The sequence below is a fragment of the Hibiscus syriacus genome, unplaced genomic scaffold, assembly GCF_006381635.1.
Source record: "Hibiscus syriacus cultivar Baekdansim isolate YM2019G1 unplaced genomic scaffold, ASM638163v2 tig00002511_pilon, whole genome shotgun sequence".
NCBI lineage: Eukaryota > Viridiplantae > Streptophyta > Magnoliopsida > Malvales > Malvaceae > Hibiscus > Hibiscus syriacus.
This window is the reverse complement of record NW_024061932.1, coordinates 3,582,251-3,603,765: the sequence shown is the minus strand read 5'-3', so window position 1 is coordinate 3,603,765 and position 21,515 is coordinate 3,582,251. Positions and strand designations below refer to the sequence as shown.

Below are 21,515 nucleotides of genomic sequence, written 5' to 3'. Positions count from 1 at the left end.
GTGAAAAGAGGCTCTGGGACATGAAATACAAAGGGGTGAAGAATTTTTACATGTGTGAAATTCGAAAAAATTTCACAATCGATGCAACTTTCAAAGGAAATGCATCTCGTTTTCTAAATCACAGCTGTGAACCCAATTGTGTATTGGAGAAGTGGTTGGTATTAGTATATTGCCTTTTTATTTGTTGCTGTTAAATTCTGTAAAAGCTACTGGGTTTTAAAGGCCCAATAACATTTTGTTACCTGTCAAACCTTTTATTGCAAATATGATATGGTCATCTTCAACGTTTTATTGTTCTGATTTTCGTTTTGATTTTATCTCTCACACGTACGCGGACACTCACATATTTTTTTTTTGAATCATTCAAATGTTTCATATTACAAAATGTTATCATTTTAGGTGATATGACCGTAATTGTTGCTAAAAACATGTCATGTTTTAATAATTTTATTTAAAATTAAAAAGTTCAAATCTTCATTTCAACCCCTAAACTAACGTTTGTCATCATCCATTGCTATCGACCAAGCTTCACTTGATCTGACCTTCCTTGTTAAAAAGATGATCAATTGTGGTTGATTGGATGATGGTGGTATGAGATTTAAAGATTATGGGGTTTAAGGGTATTTGAAAATTGATGCTTTTGTTTTAAAAATAAAATAGAAAAACTATAAAACATAATATACATTAAACACTAATTAGATAATAAATTTCTATAATGACGTTAACAACTAGACACTTTAAAATGACAACTTTAAGAAAAAAACATTTATACCCATTTGAGGAAAACATTTAGTTTTCGAAGGAATGGGATGAATTGTAAGGAACGATGAAGGCTTTTCTCGGGTCTATAGAATTGGCTTAACGACAACGAGGAAGCTCTAAGGTTTCATTTCTAGGATCAAAATATATAAAATCCGCTTAGGATTAACAATATCATTGAAACCTGCTAAACAACCAGCCAAATTCATGGATATAGTGATCAAATACCCATAAATATATAAAATTTATGCGTAAGCCACCACAAGTATAAGCAGCTTTGGACCAGGTGGCTCCAAAGATGTTTAACACAGTATATCCATCTTCATCTTCTGGCTCCGAGTCCGACCATATAAAACGATGTTCCCCACGCATTGTCTCCACAAATTCAATTTCTTCTAGCCCTGGATGAACAAAATAAACATAAGCATTAATTTCCTAGAAGAATCATATATAAGCACATATATTTATTAGTTAAAATTTAATAAATTGGACCTTCAATTTTATGGACTTCTTTCTCAGTCATGTAAACTTCCATTATACGACGATCTTCAACCTTTACAAGAAAAAACAACTCTTTTACCGTTGATGAAAAAATAGGGAAAGAAAAAAAAAAAAGAACTTTTCAATATTCAATCTAATTCAATTCAATGTACCAATATAACATACATATACTAATCAGACCGAATCAAATGAAAGTGGAAGAGCCATGCTTACTTAGGAAGTGCATCTATCAGCAATAATCCCTGTTCTTCAAAATCTATACCAGAATTTTTTTTATATTGTACCACTACAATTGCACATTCAGTTACCACAGAAGAAATAGTAATGCATCATGTCTACTATTTATAATCCTCTTTGAAAATAATGCAAGTCAATTATATGAAAATCATCAACCACAAACCAAAGGAGTCAACCTTTCTCGCCTCCTCGTCTTTGCTCTGTTCCGGTACTAGGGGTATGCCTCCTGCAACACATAAAGTGTTCAATGAGTAGCGAACAAGTTAAAATCAAAGATAACCACACTTGTAAACCTTGCGAGGCACATATACCGGTGCTTGTTAATTCTTTTGTAGCATAAAATCCACCACAACCAAATAATAGCATATGTGGATTCCCAAATTCCATAAAATCAAAACAAATAAAACACAGACTCCCATAAAATCCAAAATAGCCAAGTGAGAAAGTGAAACACAAGCATTGAAGTGGAAAATAGAAAAGCACAGAATTCCAGGATTACCTTCCTTTTCTTCACCCCCATAACAGTTTCTTCAGGTTTCACAGTCATTTCTGAATCAGCTGCATGGCATATGTGAGAAACAGATCTGCAATCTCAAAGAAAGAAAGAAGAAGAAAATAGAGAAATAGATAGAGAAGCAAGAAGAACTGGAGAAGATAAGTATTTTGATAAACAATTTGCAATGTCCGTTCTGTTACAGACCCTTTTCCTTATAAAGCAATTAACTCAATGCATAAATTCATTCAACTTCTTTGGCTCTTTCTTGACACGTGTTCTCTCGTACAGAGGTAATAGTTATGATTGTCGACTTGGTTGTTCTCTCTTAATCCCTTGTTCATAACAATACCATCCCTTGGGAAAAGAACCTTTTCCTCAAGGTTCTTAGCCGGTATTGTTCTTCGAAACACCTCCATAGGCATCCAAGCATCTGCCTAAGGTTCTCTTTTTCCTCTATGAAAGGGACGGCGCAAATAACTTCTATTGTGTAACTTACACTTTGGAAAAGTTGTCACCATAGACGGCAAATACATGTGTACCTGGTTTTAATTCAGTTATTTCACACAGTTGAAATTCATCCAGCATTTTGAAAGAAGCTGCATCTAGATCCTTTGCGGCAGCTATTTCTTGATCCTGGCAATAAACAGAGAAGCCAAGAAAATAGATTTCAGTAGATGTAATCATGTAACTATTTTCATCTTGGCACTATCCTCTTGTAGCGCAAAGCTTAATCCACTATTATCTTCTAGATCAAAATACAATAACTTGAACTTGCTTCTATCATATGATTGTACTTGGCAAACAAACCCATCTCTTACTTCTTTTGTTACTGCAACAGAGTAGAAATGAGCACATTGTTCTTCAACTTTCCTAGAAATAGGTTGCCCCAACAGAAGTTGTCTAATAGCCACTATTCTATTAAGTGCCTCCTTTAAAACATTTGCAAACATAATGGTCTTAATTAGCACACTAAGTTTACTAAAATGTGCAGCAAACCTGGTGTTCGCATGTTTACGTAAAATTGATTTCGTGTTCCACGTGATGTGTTTGGCAAGTGCTCGATAATTGTTTAATGTGTCCGGAAAATGTCCCTTCTTAACATATCATTCAAAAGCAAAAAAGGAAAAAGATAGAGGGTCGTTGAATACAAATTTTATCTGCATTTTCCGACATATTTTTGTCAATCTGAGTAATTTCGACTGTGTGACTCATCTGAATTCACATGTCAATTGAAAATTTATGATTCAAAGCTGAGTAAACTAGGAAAGATAGTTGACAAGGGAATTTCCAAATACTAATTCCAGCAACATATTGAAAGCCTAAAGACAATGTGATCGTTTAAAAAAACATTGAAGTTTTGCCTTGCCCGGCATCAATTTTGAGTGTAATTATTTGTTGATACAACGGATTTTCCATTATTTGCAAAGATATAGATAAGATCATATTCGTTAACAAAAGAATTATTAGTTGTTGTTGAATTATATCAACAAAAAATGACAAAGGAGAAACCTTTACCAGATGATTAACGACAATAGCTACAGTAGGCGACTACAAACGAAAGACCTAATTTACTGCAAAAATACCATATAATTATCAATATATATATAGGTATTAGTCAATTATTTTTTTATGAAATCATTTTTAAAAATAAATTTTTATAAAGTTTACAATTAAATTGAATTCAACCGTATTCGTTTTTTCTTTTTAATTATTTTCTTTTACTTTTCTTAAAGTTTTTTTTGTCAAATGTAGACGTTTAATATTTTCTCTTTAGGGTATTTAACATTTTATTTTGTTATTGTTTTAAAATCATTCCATCAACTATCATTAAAAGAATTCCGTATATACTATTATTTTTTTATTAATATTAACTTTAAAAATAATAAATTTTATTTTTTTAAAAATACAATTTTTTAATTTCTTAAACCCAAATCCTACATCCCCTAATTCCTTTAAAGACGGGTGACTAGGGAAGTATGCAGTTGGGTATTGAAAAGACCCAATTTTGATTCAGGAGGCAATATAGTTTCATAACGATAACGAATATGCAACGACTAGGGTGAAAAAAGATTTCGTTTAACTAAATTTCAGGACAACATGCGATTATAAGACAACGAGAATAAAGATTAACGAACACGAACATAAGCGAACACAAAATTTCTAGTTTGTGTTCGTTCGTTAAGGAATGTAGCTTGTTCGTTCATTTAAATAATAACGAATGGATGTAAATGAACACAATAAACGAACGTAAAAGAACACAACAAATGAAAATAAATGAACATGCACAAACATAACAAATGAACAAAATCGAACAAAATAAATGAACGTAAACAAACGTAAGCAATAACAACAATAACCACATAAAATTGATTATTCATTAATATAATATACAACTTCAGAGTTATTTTAAATGGGAATGGTTTATATTTGGTTTAAGGTTAACTGTTACCATTATAATAGACCCAATTTAACACTTTCACACTATCGTATTTTCATATTAATTTAACCCTCAAAGTTGATCAACTGCAACATTCTATACCCTACCCCTAACTTAAAATCCTAAATTATAAACCCTAAACCCTAACTTAGGATTTATAATTTAGGTTTTAAGTTAGGGTTAGGATATAGAATGATTCAATTGAGTAACTTCAAGGACTAAATTGATGCAAAAATACGATATGGGCGAAAGTGATAAATTAGGTCTACTACATGGGCAAAAGTTATCTTTTTGCCTTTATATTTTCTTTAATTTATCCAAGTTTAAAATTATTTGGGTTTTAAAATATTAATGATTGGTCCTAATATTTTAATTGGGCATGGAGATTAGGCTGAATATAAATGAACGGACATAAACGAACATACGCAAACATAAATGAACGAAAATAAATGAACATAACTTAACGAACATAAAGGAACATAATTAATGAACATAAACGAATGGTTTACCGAACATTCACGAACGTAAATGAACGGACAATACCTTCTTTTCATGTTGAAAAGGAAAAGACATAGAGACCAGAGCTAACCATGCTTATCTTCACCAGCGACGTCTTCCCCCAAAGCATCTCCTCGATATTCTCCATCGAATCGAAATTCAGAGCGTAACCAATAAATTGACCCACTAAAAAGAATCTTCATTCTGAAATACCTTCATCAAACACAACAAGAGGGGGATTAACAACAATTCCACCCTTACGATTCACCGGAGGAAAGAACTCCAAAGCATGTTTCTCCATCACCGCAAATAACTACCTCCAATCAACATCCTCACCCTTCAACAGCTCATTCATACTCACCAACACAGTCGAGTTTGGAATTTTTGTTGTTGAGGTTTTAGGAAAAATTAATTTTTTTCAAATAATAATAATAATAAGTTATTTAAATAAAAAATTAAATATTTTATAAACTCGATATGTATCACATTTTGAGTGGTTGATACAAATAAATCTTTTAACGTCTTACAGACCATACACTTAAAATAATAACATTAAAAATTTAACGGTTAATCAACTACTTCAATAAAAAAAACTTCAAACACTTAGAGTATAAAAATGTTAGGTTAATTTTGACATTTATTTTTTAATTAATCCTTTAAATTATAATAACTTAAATATGTGTAAAATTTTGTGAATACTTAATTGATTTCCTAGATTTTGATATAGTACCTCAGTAGCAAGTATACATTTCACCATCCATAAGCTGTAAATTCTAAATATAAAACTAATTCATCTAGTATTTCTTACACCATTAAAACCAAAAAGAAAAAGAAAAAGAAAAAAGATGAAGCCACTAAGATTCAGATGAACAATGCAACGATGGAAGAAGCCACAACAATCCTCGGAAGAGGACACTCGTTTTTCGCTACTATCTTATATCGACTGACGATAATTCATGCATAATTGCATAAACTCATCTTTCTTTTTCACAGATAAGATTAGTACACCCCAAATGACACACTTGGTCTTGTAAATACCTGTAACACCTAAAACCCGTATAATTAAACCAATATAAATTATAGATGTCACATGAATTTCTTAAAACGTTTCTCAATTCCAAAAGTGATTTACAAATTTATTTTCTTAAAACGGTAATTGAAAATATAAAAATATTATCTCAAGTAAAACTATCACATAATATATATATATTAAACGCATCTACTCAAAATAATAATATTGGTTCATATTATCCATATTAAAAATAGCATAAAACGATTCAGTTTATCCGTTACAAACCAATTTTAAAAATAGTTAAACAGAGCTAATAGAACATTTGTAAATACATGCCACTAAACTACGTCAAAATTTCTTTGTACTCTTAACTTCTAATCCTGGTTTTTACCTACGCATGAAAATCATCACACACTAAGTATATACTTAGTGAGACAATTAAAAAAAATAATCAGTGCAATACAACTCATGCATGAAATTTAATATCATTTTTTCCAATGCAATAATATCACCTTACCTGCATGAATAATATTTTACCATAATCAAATGATAATAATATCATTAATATTATTTATGCCACCAACCATAACCATAGCCCAAATGTAAACATATGAAGACCCTGGGTATTCTAGTAAAATATATACACGTAGTGCTAAACCTACACTAAGCTTAAGCTCTACTGCTAATTTGGATATGACATGTAGGGTGGTGTCCATCACCTACACTAGATTTACACTATAGTGCTAATCCGGATATGACACATAAGATTGTGCCCACCACCTGCACTTAGTGCTAATATAAATTTCTAGCTGCTATACTCTATGGCATGCCAACTATACCCTATCCTTCAACAACTTACTTGGGCATATAATATAATTTATTCATCATGACATCATATGACCATATAATGAATATTAGGGCAGTTCATACCTAAAATAACATCCATGGTAAAAATATTACATTTATCCGCGATCAATGCATTATAATTGTATACTATGACATATTGATGTCATATCGAAGTTATAAAAATGACATAATATCAGCTGATATAAATAAGGTAGACTTGTCCAAGTCTTTCTGATGATGTATGTACAATCTCATGCATGTATTGCACTCACCCTGACATTTTATTATCAAAAGATGTGACATACTATGCTCCACACTAGATCTTTTTATATTCGATTTGCTTCGATCACAAAATCAATCGCAAATTGTATAAATCACAAATTGATGTCGATACGTATGTTATTATTATACTAACATAAACACATCTCCAAAACAAAATCTATAATATACTTGAAACTTATTTTCTAAAAAAAATACTTAACACTTAATAATTCCTTTTAATATTGGCACCAACCTTTTTATTTACACAAAATGGTCCTTCACAATTTTATCACTTAAATTATTAATACCAAAATTACAGAATTGAAATTATTACCATTCAAGTTCTTCTACAAAGGCATAATTACATTTAAGCATCCCATCTATACGAATATTGCACTTAAATCACCAAATTTTTCAAACTTCCAAAATGGTCATATTTTACATCTTAACACTCATTTCAATTACAAAACAATAATTTCTAGTATAGTACATAAATTATTAAACAATTTCACAACCCTCACAACTTTTCCAAAATTATCAAATTGATCCCCAACTTTTCAAAAATTAATAGTCCTCAAAATTTTCTAAGACTTGTAACATACTTCCTACATCATTTCCTACCATTATATAATTTTTCCATAATTTTCTAACTCAACAATACCATGGACGAATATTTTAACCTTAAAAACTAGGTTTTCACGATTTACTCGATTTTGATTCGATTCAAACATGAAATCAACTTCCAATCAACCTTACAACATCTCTATAATCAAATCCCTAATCTAATTTCATCAAAACACAAAGTTCCATAAATTCATTTGACCGAAAATTATATAATCATTTCTAGGAAGTTTGAACATGTTTTAATCATAAATCAAGCTTGAAAATGAATCTACAACCTCAAAAACATCAAGATTCATCATCAATTTCATGAACTCTAGTGTGAACACAAACCCTATGATTTGGGGATTTTGAAATCAAGCTAGTTTAGTAAGCAAAATTGGTACCAAAAGATAGCATTTTCGACTAGATTATTTTTCTGTCTCACGACATAACTTGAAATCCTAATGAAATTGCTCCAAAATAGAAAACAAATTTTTTTCTTACCTTTGGAGAGGGTCAGGGCAAGCTTGGAGAAGATGATAACAATTTGGCATGAATTTTAGATAATTTCATGCTAAATTTATCTTTAATTTATCTTTAAAGAATATTAAATTCATTAAATTGGGAAAAGACCAATTTACCCTTAATGAAACTTCATATTTATCATCCAACCAAGACATCTCAACCTTATCATCTTCTTAAAGTCAAAGATGGACAAACAAAATCCTACTTTACCAATTTGCCTTTGCCTTTTTCCAAAAATTACAACCATACAACTTTAATCCAACTGTTCATATTAAACATATAATTAAATCCTTAAATCCAAAGATTTGTATTATTTTCCAAAATTTTAAAATATGAAAATAATATTTTTAGGTATAATTTATCATCTTTCATATTTTCATGAATTTTCTATTCGATCTGTTTTATCAAATTTTTCCTCAAACTTCATCACTTTATAACTTTTAATACAAAATTCGTACGAAAATTTTGATTATAATAGAAACATTATTCTTGAGATAAACTATTTATTTAAGGGGCCAAATTATAAATTTTTAAAATTATAATTTTAGTCCCTTAAATTTTTCAAAGTTTATACTTTGGTTACTTAACTTTCAAAATTTGTATTTTAGTCACTATCCAAAATTTGGGATATTACAACTCTACCCTCCTAAAAAAATTCATCCTCAAATTTTAAGACGTACATGATATGAAGAGGTGTGGATACTGCTTCCTCATGTCCTCCTCTCTTTCCCAAGTAGTGTCGTCGACTTTATGATTTTGCCAAAGCACTTTGACTAGAATAATTGTTTTCTATGTAGTTCTTTGATTTCTCGAGCTAAGATCCATGCTGTTATTCTTAATAAGTCAAATCTGGTCGGATCTTAATTTTCTCCGATTCAATGACATGTGAAGGATCTAATCGATACTTTATAAGCATCGACACATGAAAAACATTGTGAACTTTTCCTAACTCCGGATGTAAAGCTAACTAGTAAGCTACCGGTCTCTCTTTAAGATCTCATAAGGTCCAATGAATCTTGGACTTAGTTTTCCTTTGCACCCAAAACACAATATCTTTTTACAAGTCGATACTTTAATAAAAACTTTATCGACTTCCTGAAATTCAATCTCTTTTCGCTTCAAGTCTGTATAAGACTTATGCCGATCAAATGTCATCTTGAGATTATCTTGAATTTTCCTCACTTTATCCTCAAACTCTTTCAATAAATCTAGGCCAAAAAGATTTTGATCTTTTAACTCGAACCAATTTAATGGTGTTCAACATTTTCTCCCATATAAAGCTTCATACGAAGCCATTTTGATGATCGATTGATCATTTTTGTTGTAGGAAAATTATGTTAAAGGAAAATACTTTTCCTATGATCCCTTGAACTCAATCACACATGACCTCAACATATCTTCTAATATCTGAATAGTACGCTCTGACTGACCATCAGTCTGCGGATGAAAGGCCGTACTGAAATTCAATCGAGTACCTAAAGCTTTATGCAAAGAATTCCAAAATCTTGAAGTGAATCTTGGATTCCTGTCGGATATGATCGATACTGGAACTCCATGCAGTCAAACTATATTCTTTATATACAACTTTTTATACTTATCTAATGAATAGTCCATTCGCACTGGAATGAAATGTACCGACTTATTTAACCGGTCAACTATCACCAAAAAGGAATCATTATGATTTGATGTCAAATGTAGCCCTATAATAAAATACATAATGACTATTTCCCACTTCCATTATGGAATAGAAATCGGTTGCAACAATCCCAAAGGCACTTAATGCTCAACTTTTACTTGTTAACACATCAAACATGTAGCAATAAACTCGGTAATGGCTCTTTTCACACCCGACCACCAAAATTTGACTCTCTACATCCTGATACATCTTGTTCCCTCCTGGATGCATAGTCATCAGAATATAATGTGCCTCAAAAAGAATATCTTTCTTCAACTCATCATCATGTGAATACAAATTATTCATCGGTAATATAGACATCCATCAGACTTGACTTCAAAGTCTTTAGTCTCACCTTTTCACACATGTGAAATTTTTTCCATGTATCTCTCATTTTTCCTTTGTAGCTCTTTTATCTGATCTAGAAGCATTGACTTTATCTTTAATTCAGCCAATAGTACGTCATTTTCTTTCAACAATAGCGCACATCCATAGCTCGTAAAGCTACAAAAGTTTTCTGACTAAGTGCATCTGCTACAACATTTGCCTTCCCTAGATGATAATCAATGATCAAATCATAGTCCTTTAGGAGTTCTATCCACCCTTTCTGTCTCAAGTTTAGCTCTTTTTGAGTCAATAGGTACTTCAGACTCTTATGATCAGTGTAGACGTGGCTCCGCTCACCTTACAAATAATGACACCAAATCTTTAAAGCAAATAATACGACTACTAACTCAAGATCATAGTGGGATAATTTCTCTCACACGTCTTTAGTTGTCTGAAAGCATACGCTACCACCTTACCTTCTTGCATAAGTACACAACCAAAACCATTATGAGATGCTTCACTGTACACCACATATTCTTTTCCAATTTTGGTTGTACCAGGACTGGTGCTTATGTTAAAATCTTCTTTAGAGCTTCAAAACTCTCTTGACACTTCTCAGTTCAAATAAATGAAACATCCTTTCTTAAGAGATTGGTAAATGGAGAAGTAATCATCGAAAAGTTCTTCACGAACATTCGATAATAACCAACAAGTCCCAAGAACTTCGAACCTCGGTAACATTCTTTGGAGGTTTCCACTCTACTATTGCTTGAACGTTCTTATGATCAACTCTTATACATTCTTCTAAAACCACATGACCAAGAAAAATAACTTCTGACAGCCAAAACTCACACTTTGACAACTTGGCATACCACTTTTTATCCTCAAGTATCTCAAGCAGTACAAAGATGGGCATAATTCTTATCTTTGTTTTCGAGTATACTAGAATATCATTACTAAAGACCACCACAAACTGATCCAAGTAAGGTTAAAATACTTGATTCATCAAATCTATGAATACTATCGGGGCATTTGTCAAACCAAACACATTACCACGAACTCAAAGTGTCCATATAGTGTTCTGAAAGTTATCTTTGGAATATCTTCCTCTTTAATCTTTAACTGGTGATATCCCAATCGAAGATCAATCTTAGAGAAAATTGTTGCTCCTTTAAGCTGATCAAACAAGTCATCAATCCTCTGAAGAAGATACTTGTTCTTGATAGTTACTTTGTTTAATTGTGGATAATCTATGCATAATCGCATTGATCTATCTTTCTTTTTAACGAACAACACCGGTGCACCCCAAGGTAAAATACTCGGTCAAATGAACCCTCGATCTAGAAGTTCTTGCCATTGAGCCTTATACTCTTAACTTAATCACAACCAATGCTAATATCACGCGATGATTTCGCTTTTTCATCAATTACTAAAATTTCTAATTTCTTCGCATCTTTCTAAATTTATCACTTCTTGCGACTATTAACCCAACCTTAAGATTCATTAATGATCTAAAACTCATGCTCAAAATGATCTAAAACTCATTAATGATAATCCCATAAGATTCATCAGGAACATAAGCTCATGAATCTTTATCGAACATTTACTACCTGTCTGACTCACACTTGCATCATGAACCATAGGTTTTACGCTATAATATCTCTTGATATCAAGTCGAATTTAATATCTCTACTTTAGAATTTCCTTATTTCATTCTTAAGGAAATCTATATAACTTTTCCAGATCATAGAAATTATTCTCGAACAGTTGAATCATTTTCATCTCAAATGAAAGTCTAAATGTCCATATCGTTCAATAAGAAAACTTGACAAATTTGTAGCAATAACTTCATAGCAGTTAATGCTAGAATCACACTATTAAAAAATTTACTTTTTTTCCTATCACTAAGAACTTGAAACTTTTCAAGTTCTTGAGAATCAATGTACAAAAAAACTTCCAATCCCTTTTTCTATGTATTTCAAAACCTGATGAGCACATACTATCTTTTTATATTATATTTGGCAAACTAATTAAGTTAATCATGATATTATTTTTCCAAACATTTATAAACTACTTAGCATTTTAAGAGGCCTATAAATTCTTGAAATTTTGTGAAGCTTAGAAATAGGAAAAGAAAAACATAACGTACTGTTAGGCTATAGCAGAGCTTGTTGTGTACTTGCTTGTACTATAGTATAACTAGCAATAGTTAGCTAGCTTTGGCACCAAAAGTTGTTAGTCTATTAACAGATTTTGTTAGATTAACATACTAGCTTTGTGTACTATAAAGATGGTGTACTAGTGAGTGTGTAAAATATGAATTCAATACATTCTTCGTGATATACAATTTTCAACATGGTATCTTTCACCGTTGGTCTTGGGTCCCTTGACTAACAACTGTTGTTGTTCTTGCTTGGTGTTTCATGGAGTCATCCACTAGTACAGGCTTCTCTCACAAGAAAATCAATGTTGTTCTTGACGAGATGAACTTCCTCCTATGGAAGCAGTAAATCCTGCTCACGGTAAGGAGTCACCGTCTCAAACACTTGGTGACTGGAGTGTTGAAGCCACCGTCAGAGACGATTCTTGATGATACTGGTGTAGTTTATGCCAATGATACATTTGAGACTATGTGGCATAGGATAGTGCGCTCGCTTCATGGCTTCCGTTGACCATTAGTCCTCACATGCTTCCTCACTTTGTGGGTGCTGAATTGACAGTTACAGTATAGAATGTCATACAATAGCTATTTGCGAGCATGTCAACGACTGCTGCCATGAGTTTGCATTGCAAGTTACAGTCACTTAAGAAAGGCAGTGATAGTATGCAGGTGTACCTCACTCGAGTAAATGAAGTATGCGATGTGCTTGCATCGTGTGGTAGTGATGTTTCACATGTTGGCCATGTTGCCAGCATCTTGAAAGGTCTGCCCAGGGAGTGTCAACCATTTATGGCATTTATCACCACGATGAAAGAAGCATTATCCCTAGCTAGTCTTTATACTGTTCTTTTAGATGATGAGGCATAGTTGGCCGACTTTAATGAGCAGTTCGACTACATCCCTATGGGTGCCAATGTTGCTGAAAGAGAGGAGGTTCATGACTCATTTGCTAATGGTGACGTGACTCTAAACCTACACGCTCATCGTTTGCTAACAGAACTGGTGGTCGAGGTCAAGGGCAAGCCAAGATTCAAAGTCAACTTTGTTACAAAATTGGCCACCTAGTTGATCGCTGCTGGTACCGGTTTGATGAAGAGTTTATGTGTGTTACATCTGACTCTCAAGCTCACAATGCTCATAAAAGATAGTCTGCCAATGCTCACTATTTAGTTACTGAGACTTTAAGCCTGGGCTATGAATGTTGCAAAGGTCATTCTCAAGCAACAGGTCATGTGCAAGCCAATACAGTTTCCAGATCCAATGATCATTGGATGGTGGATTCAGGAGCTACGCACCATATCACACCAGATGCTGCAAATGTCTCAAACTCTACTGAGTTTATAGGCCCATATAAATTACTATTGGCAATATGGTCTCTATTGATATTCATAACATTGGCACTGCAATTGTTTCACTTCTTCATCTTCCTCAAGAACCTTTATCTTGAATTAACTATTGCACGTGCCTAACATAACCAAAAATTTACTTTCGGTCTCTAAGCTTGCTAGGTATAATAAGGTTTACCTTGAATTCCATGCTGAAAAGTGCTTTGTTCGTGATGAACTCTCTAAGGCAATCCTACTACAAGGTGAAGAGAAAAGAGGCTTATACACTTTTTCGCACAGTGGTCTTGGTGCAGAAGGTTGGAATGCTGAAGCTCACCTTGCAACTATATCTCAGTCAGAACTATGGCATCGACGGTTGGGACATCCAACTAGTTTTGCTTTTAATATAATTGCTAGAGAACTTGATGTAAAACTTGATGTTGATATTAATAAAACTTGTGTGGCTTACTTTATGGGAAAAAGTCACAAGCTACCGTTTTCTTCATCCAATACCCAATATACTACACCTTTCGAACTAGTATTTTCAGATCTGTGGGGACCTCCTTATGTTGTTTCAAATGGATTTCGTTATTATGTCACTTTTGTGGATGATTTCACCCAGTTTACTTGGCTTTATCTAGTCAAAGATAAAGCTCAAGCTGTTGAAGCATTCTATGTCTTTCATAAACTGGTAGTAAATTAGTTTGGTGGTTTAATCAAAGCTCTTCAGTCAGATTGGGGTGGTGAATATTGAGTGTTTTCTATCTTACTTCCCAAATCTGGATAATGCATCCGTTGACTTGCCCTCACACGTCTGAGCAGAACAGAGTGGTCGAACGCAAGCACTGCCATGTTGTTGAATTAGGTCTTGTCCTGCTGGCCCAAGCATCCTTGCCCATGCAATACTGGTCATATGCAATAGTGATTGTTATTCACTTGATAAATCGTCTCCCCATAATTGTACTTGGAGGGATAACTCCTTATGAGAAGCTGTTTCAGAGAAAACCTGAGTACGCTTTAGTAAAGGTCTTTGGGTGCCAGTGTTTCCCACACCTCAGACCTTTTCAGAATAACAAACTATGTTTTTGATCTATCCCTGTACATTCCTCAGCGTTAGCCCGTAACACAAGGGCTACAATGTCTGGCAAGTAACGATAGAGTCTATATCTCTAGACATGTTGTGTTTAATGAAATGTTTTTTCTATTTACAGATAAGGTTGCAGCTAGCTTGCCACATGGTGCACAAGGGTTTTGATCACGAGACATTCCTATCGTTGCAAAGGCAAGAAGTTGGTTAGTGATGTTTTCCAACTATTCATCAGATGATGTATACACTGAGGAGAGTGATGAAGTTGTAGAACAATCTTGCCAAAATATGTCTAATTCATAAGGCGATACTGCTAGGATCACACCCCTTGAAGTGCCAATTACTACTGTTGACTTGGGGTCAGAATCTAGATTGTCAGATACAAGTAATGTTGATATGGTCAATAGTACAACTCGAGAGCATGAAGAACTGATGTTACCTGCTGAATCACCAACAACATCAGCTGCTCTACCAGTTCAAGAGGCATTACAATCGATCGAGTGGAAGGAGGCAGTTCAAGCTGAGGTCAATGTGTTTTAAAGGAACGACACATGAAAGTTGGTCAAACTACCAGAAGGTCGTGTTCCTATTGGGTGTAAGTGATTGTTTAAACTGAAGCGTAACCAGATGGCTCCATACATCGCTATAAGGCGCAACTGGTTGCTAAAGGCTACTCACAAATACCAGAGAATGATTTCCTTGATACATTTAGCCCGGTTGTTAAATTCTCCTCTCTTAATGATGTCTTGATGCTGACAATATAAAATAATTGGGAGTTGAGGCATATTGACATTAATAATGCATTTCTCAATTGAGTTCTCACTGAAGACGTGTTCATGCAACAACTACAAGGGTTTGAATAAGTTGCTGAAGATGGATTGTCCTTGTTTGCAAGCTTCAGAAGGCACTATATGGACTGCACCAGGAACCTAGGAACTGGCATGCTAAACTATGAGAACCTTGTGCAGATAGGGTTTACAGCATCTCGAGCAGACGAGTCGTTATTTGTTTGTAAACAAGGTGTTGGTGACATATATGTATTAGTCTATGTTGATGACATTGTCATCAGTAGACACTCATCTTGTGAGATACAAGAAGTAGTTCGGTTACTCAGTGCTACATTTTCACTTAAGGATCTTGGCACACTTCAATTTTTTCTAGGAATTGAAGTTCACCGTTCTCGTGGGTATCTCTTCTTGAATCAAAAAAATTTGTGCTAGAGTTGCTTGAGAAAACTAGCATGATAGGTGCAGCTACATGTTCCACGCCAATGATTCTGGCATCAAAACTATCAAAAAATGCTGGGGAGTTGTTGCAAATACGAGTGAATATCGCAGCATAGTAGGTTCATTGCTCTACCTGTGCCATACTCATCCTGATTTAGCCTACAGTGTTGGAAAGGTGGCACAATTCATGCATGGACCACAAGAAACACATTGGCTTGTAGTCATGCATATTCTTCGATACTTAGTTGGTACTGTAAATTATGGTTTAATGTTTCAAGCGAATGAGGCAGAATTGACAGTATCAACCTTTACAGACGCTGATTGGGGAGCAAACATAGATGATAGACGGTCAATCTCTGGTTACGGTGTATTCGTTGGCAAATGTCTTGTTGCATGGAGTTCAAAGAAACAGAAAATCGTGTCTCGGTCCACAATGGAGGCTGAGTACAAGAGCCTTGCTGATGCAACTGCTGAAGTTACCTGGACGAGTTCTTTACTTGCAGACTTAGGGTTTCAACAATGGAGGGAGCCGGTGGTTTGGTGTTACAACACAAGAGCAGTAGCTATGAGTGATAATCCCGTGTACTATGCACAGTCTAAACATATAGATCTCGAAATTCACTTTGTTTGAGAGAAGGTTGCAGCTGGCCAATTGAAAGTTAACTACATACCGGCTACACATCAAATTGCAGATGGTTTTACAAAGCCTCCATCAAAATCTGCATTTGAGGAATTTCGTCGCAGTGTATGTGTGGTGCCAGGGTTGTAGAGTGGCTTTTGAAAGGAAAAATACAAGGAAAGGATGAGAAGAGTAGGGAGAATTTTAGGCTATAGCAGAGCTTGCTGTGTACTTGCTTGTACTCTAGTATAACTAGCAATAGTTAGCTAGCTTTGGCGCCAAAAGTTGTTAGTCTGTTAACAGATTTTGTTAGATTAACAGACTAGCTTTGTGTGCTATAAAGATGGTGTACTAGTGAGTGTGTAAAACATGAATTCAATACATTCTTCATGATATACAGTTTTCAACACGTACCCAGTGCAGATCTGTGAAAGTAGACTGATCCACATAAGACCTTAACATATTGGCTTCTTCCTCTGTTATAATAAGATTTTTATATTAATCAGATAGCTAAGTCAAAAATCAATTTAGAAGAAGAGAAAACAAGTTGAAAACAAACCCGAGAGAGGAAGGTTAATTATCCGCTTCCATGCATGAGCAGCTTTTCTCAAAGTATCTTTAAACAAGCCTTTCCTAGTTAGCATAGTTCTGTTATCCTTTCGAAAGACCTTAAGAAAATTGCAGCAGGATTACTTAATTATTAAATGATAAGATTAAAACTCAAAAATGAAAACTGACTTTAATCATTTAGTTTAGGTCACTGAAGAATGAAAAAAATACATACACTAAATTTTGCTTTTACAGTTTCGTCATGAGAAACAAACAGTGAAATATGTGACTCCAAAGAAAGACTAAAAACACGCAGTATGAGTGGAAAACCATAAAAGAATATTTAAAAAGTATTTTTAAAACCAATTGACAAGAAAGTTTAGCTCCATTATTTTTCTATATGTTATCGGGAATCAAACAAAACAAAAAATAGCTGAGCAACTGACCAGTGGAACGATAATATATTTCTGATACTAGAATTTCTATCAAAATTCTGTTAAGAATTTAAGTTTTATCCTGCAATTTACTCGAAACCAAACAAAGAGGAAACTGAAAGATATGAATCTAAAGAAAGAAAAACTAACAAATCTATCAGCAATAAGAGTGAAGAAAAGCATTAAAATCCGTGACGAAACTTAATAAATAAATATATTTCACAGTTTCAAGTTATAAATAACCAAAATTATTACATAAAACATAAACGTCGCATTAATATAAACCAAACAGGAAAAAAATGAATTAGAAAGATTTTTTATCTTTTAGTCTCTATAAATTTTTAATCTCTGTAGAAAGGTTGCTCTATTCAAAAGAACCCAACAAAGAAAACAGAGGATCTCCCATTTTTTCCCTAAAAAAAATAAATAAAACCTTCTTTTTCAAAAAGCAAACAGAAGTAAAATTTCCAGTCACCCTAAAAGAAATATGAAATCAGAAAGCATTACCAAGAATGTTTTTTCATTTTCACTAGACAAATCCCAACAACAACAAAAAATACATACAAATGTTTCAAAAAGAATCAAAAAATAAAGAAAAAGAAAAAAAAAGGAGAAGAATGAGAGGCCTCTTAACTTTCTGTTTTGCTGCTTCCAAGGGAAGTAGATCGTTGTCGAAAAACCAACTGTCAAAAGGTAAAACCCGAACCTTTGGGGGTAGATCTACGGCGTTTGGCTCATATTCACATGGTTTGGAGGTTATATTCAGGTTTAGCGTGATGATGTGATTGTTTTGAGGAAGGTTTTAGGTTTTGGGCAACTATAGACGGTTGTCGGAGCATTGGTATTCGGTGGCCGGAGTGATGGAAGGAGAGAGTGTTTTGAGATCTAGGGGAGGATGAGTTTTGAGAGAAAGGGTTGAAATGAAGAAGGAAAAGGGTTTGGGTGAATTTATATATCAGAGACCTCCATGTAATTATAAAATATTTTAATTATTTATAGAGTTTCTCATATTTTGATGTGTAATTCATTTTGATCCTCATTTTAAATTGATCTCTAAATTTTAACTTTATTTCAATTTAGTCCTATTTATTATTTCTTTGCTTATTTTAAATTGGTTTCCTAACTTTTATTTCTTGTTTTTGTAGCACTCTAATTAAATTACATACTTGATTTTTATTTCTTTTATTTTAGTCAACATGTAATTGTAAATCGAATACTTCTACTTTTCTGTTTAATGCAATTCGGTCTTCAATTTGTTCCATGTGCTTTTAATGTGTTTATTTTCTGGATACGTGTGTTAATTTGGAATTCTTTTATTTTAGTCATGTGTATAATTAAAAATAAAAGCCCTTAGACTTTAAGGACTTTGGATTTAGTCACTTATTACAACTTAATTAGAACTTTCAAGATTTTTGTTCTTTTTAATTAGAGAAAAATAAAAGATAGTACCAAAGGAAGCAACACAACATGAAAAACAAATCATAAAGAATTTAGGAACCAACCTCAACCAAAAACCTACTTCCCTTCGAGTTGCAACTATTTTGACACATATAGCCAATCCTTCTCTTTGTTTAGAAAACTTTCTTCATGAATTGTCTTAGGAAAGGTGGACTAATATACGAATAATATACGACATTACCAGAAACATAATAAGATACTTACTAAAGTCGATTTAGCGCTACCGAAAATGTTGAGTAATAATAATATTATAGGTGGAAATCATGAAGAAATATTAAAATATTTGGCAACCGGAAAACTTAGCTTGTCAGTAGGTATCGATACCTTGAAAAGAAGTATCGATAAATAACAATATAACAGGTTGAAGTTTGACAAAACCGGTTCCAATTTGACAAAACCGGTAGAGATACCTGATTTGTTAAAATTATCCCTTATACATATAAAACATAATATGAGTTAGGTCAAGTTTTTTCACCCTAAACCGAACCCAATCCAACTCAACCATAATTTTAAAAATAAACCGACACAAACATATTAAAAAAACCAATCTGACTGGTTGATTTGGGTCGACACCCTTTGGGTTTGGGTAAAAATTCTTAACCAAAATCCATCTTTTTTATAAGTTACTTAGGGTCAGTTTGGCAGGACTTTTGAAAATTGACTTTTAAAGGTAGAAAAGAACTTTTAAAAGTATTTTTTAAAAGTGCAGTTTATAATTTAGCTATTTGATATTGTTGTTAAGAAGTGAGTTTGAAAAGAAAAAAAATTCCATTATAGACATTATGTTGTAAATTTAAAATATAGAATTTAAATTATATTTACACTTATTAATACTATGATATATAAAATATATCAACTTAAAGTATAATAAAAACTATAAAAAATATTTGAAGATAACTCATTAATAATATTTTTATAAATAAAATATTTTATTAAGAAATAATATATTAACAATACTTTTTAACATGTGTATATAAAATTATTACAAAATAATAATTTAAATACTTGTTTTGACAAAAAGAATATGGAAAAAATACATTCGTGCTCGCAAATTAAAGTAAAATTTAATATACAAACTATGAATTTTATTTACTTTTAAGTAATTAAAATAAATTATTAAGTAATAAATTAATTTTTAAGGATGTTATTATTAAATTATTAAATAAAATGTAAATACATAATTGAATGGAACTCATAAATTAGCAATTAAAAAATTATAATTTGCTTCTAAACAAAAAAGTTGAAAATGAAAAAGCTAAAAAACCTAACTTTTGTGGTTGGTTTGAAACCACCGTTTCCATCGTAAATTTTCTTTTATTTTTTTACCCGTTTGACATTGATTTTATGGTCAAAACAATTTTTTTAGTTAAAAGTGCGTTTAGAAAGCCACGCCAAACAAAGCCTTATGCAAATTGTTCATAAAAAGTTAAAAGCTTCTATTGTCTCAGCCTCAACAATCACAAAGACAATTTAAAAGGTATTACAATCACTATCTTGTGCAACTACTAGTGATAATATTTGTTTGTATTTCTTGTGACTTATATAACATATGTTCTATTTTAGACAAGAATTTTTATGGAATAAGAATTCTTGGTGACCAAGTATTTGACTCTATTAATATAGATTATGTCTTCGCTTTTAGGGTATTTTGAGAGAGACTTATTTCATAGAGATGTAATCATTTTTGGAATCTTTTTAACTTTTAGGGCTTATGTTGTAGAGATAGTTTTGAGATATACCAGATTTTGGTATCTATATCAGGTTTTGGGATACATGTGATCTCATGTATTTGTACCTTCATGTTCTTTACGTTTATAGTGGATTATTATTCATCTCACCCGTGGAGATAGGCAAGGTCGAACCACGTTAAATCTTTTCTATTGTGCATATCTTATTTATGTTAATATCACTTTGATTATTTTTCCGCTCTCAAATTCCTGAAAAAAATGTTTAGATAATGAAAACCCTTTGATGAATGAATTGAATTCCTAAAACACTATTAAATTACTATTTTGATATAACAAATAAATTGCAAAAAAGATTTTGGACTTAATTAAATTTACTAAAAAATTCTAAAAAATAATTTGAAGTCCAAATTTACTTGAAAAACATGTTTTAAATATTTTCCAACTTAGTGGAACCTTTTTTTAAAAAAATACCTTGTCATTTTTGTGCTTTAAAGTTGAGTTTCTATGATATTTTAGCTTAAAAGATAAATTCCCTAAGCAAAAAATTCGATCCCTTTAACCGAAGGATCGATCCCTTGAATTCCAGTAGCAAGGGTTCAATCCCTTGATCGATCCACCGATGATAGAAGACACACTTGGAAGACTATGTTGCCAAGTAAGCTTTAGTGATGTCCCAGTCTTGAATGCAAGTAAGTTGTGGCCTTGTACACTTGTTTTGATAAGAAAGGAAGAAAAAGGATAAGCGTGTAGGGTGATAATATTTATATGAGGGAAATATGTAAAGGATAATA

The 21,515-nt window shown here is 32.6% G+C and overlaps 1 protein-coding gene across 7 annotated transcripts; it reads right to left on the bottom strand.

The window, feature by feature from the left end:
* Positions 1-890: 890 nt before the first annotated feature.
* On the bottom strand, positions 891-18,479 carry LOC120146731 (peroxisomal acyl-coenzyme A oxidase 1-like). 7 transcript variants are annotated; one of them, XM_039160245.1, is made up of 8 exons: positions 18,213-18,479; positions 17,155-17,263; positions 17,010-17,071; positions 2,533-2,626; positions 1,997-2,088; positions 1,674-1,723; positions 1,252-1,312; positions 891-1,160 (listed from the first exon to the last, which is right to left on the bottom strand). In XM_039160245.1, the coding sequence occupies exons 2-6, from the start codon at positions 17,237-17,239 to the stop codon at positions 1,709-1,711; spliced, it is 348 nt and encodes a 115-aa protein (XP_039016176.1). In that variant the 5' UTR covers positions 17,240-17,263; positions 18,213-18,479; the 3' UTR covers positions 891-1,160; positions 1,252-1,312; positions 1,674-1,708. The 7 variants fall into 7 exon arrangements, 6 of the variants coding, with proteins under 6 accessions (XP_039016176.1, XP_039016180.1, XP_039016188.1 ...); XM_039160249.1 differs by having other exon boundaries at positions 1,997-2,055; XR_005518253.1 differs by lacking the exons at positions 891-1,160; positions 1,252-1,312; positions 1,674-1,723; positions 18,213-18,479 and adding an exon at positions 4,974-5,141 and having other exon boundaries at positions 1,752-2,081; positions 17,155-17,178.
* Between the last annotated feature and the right edge of the window lie 3,036 nt (positions 18,480-21,515).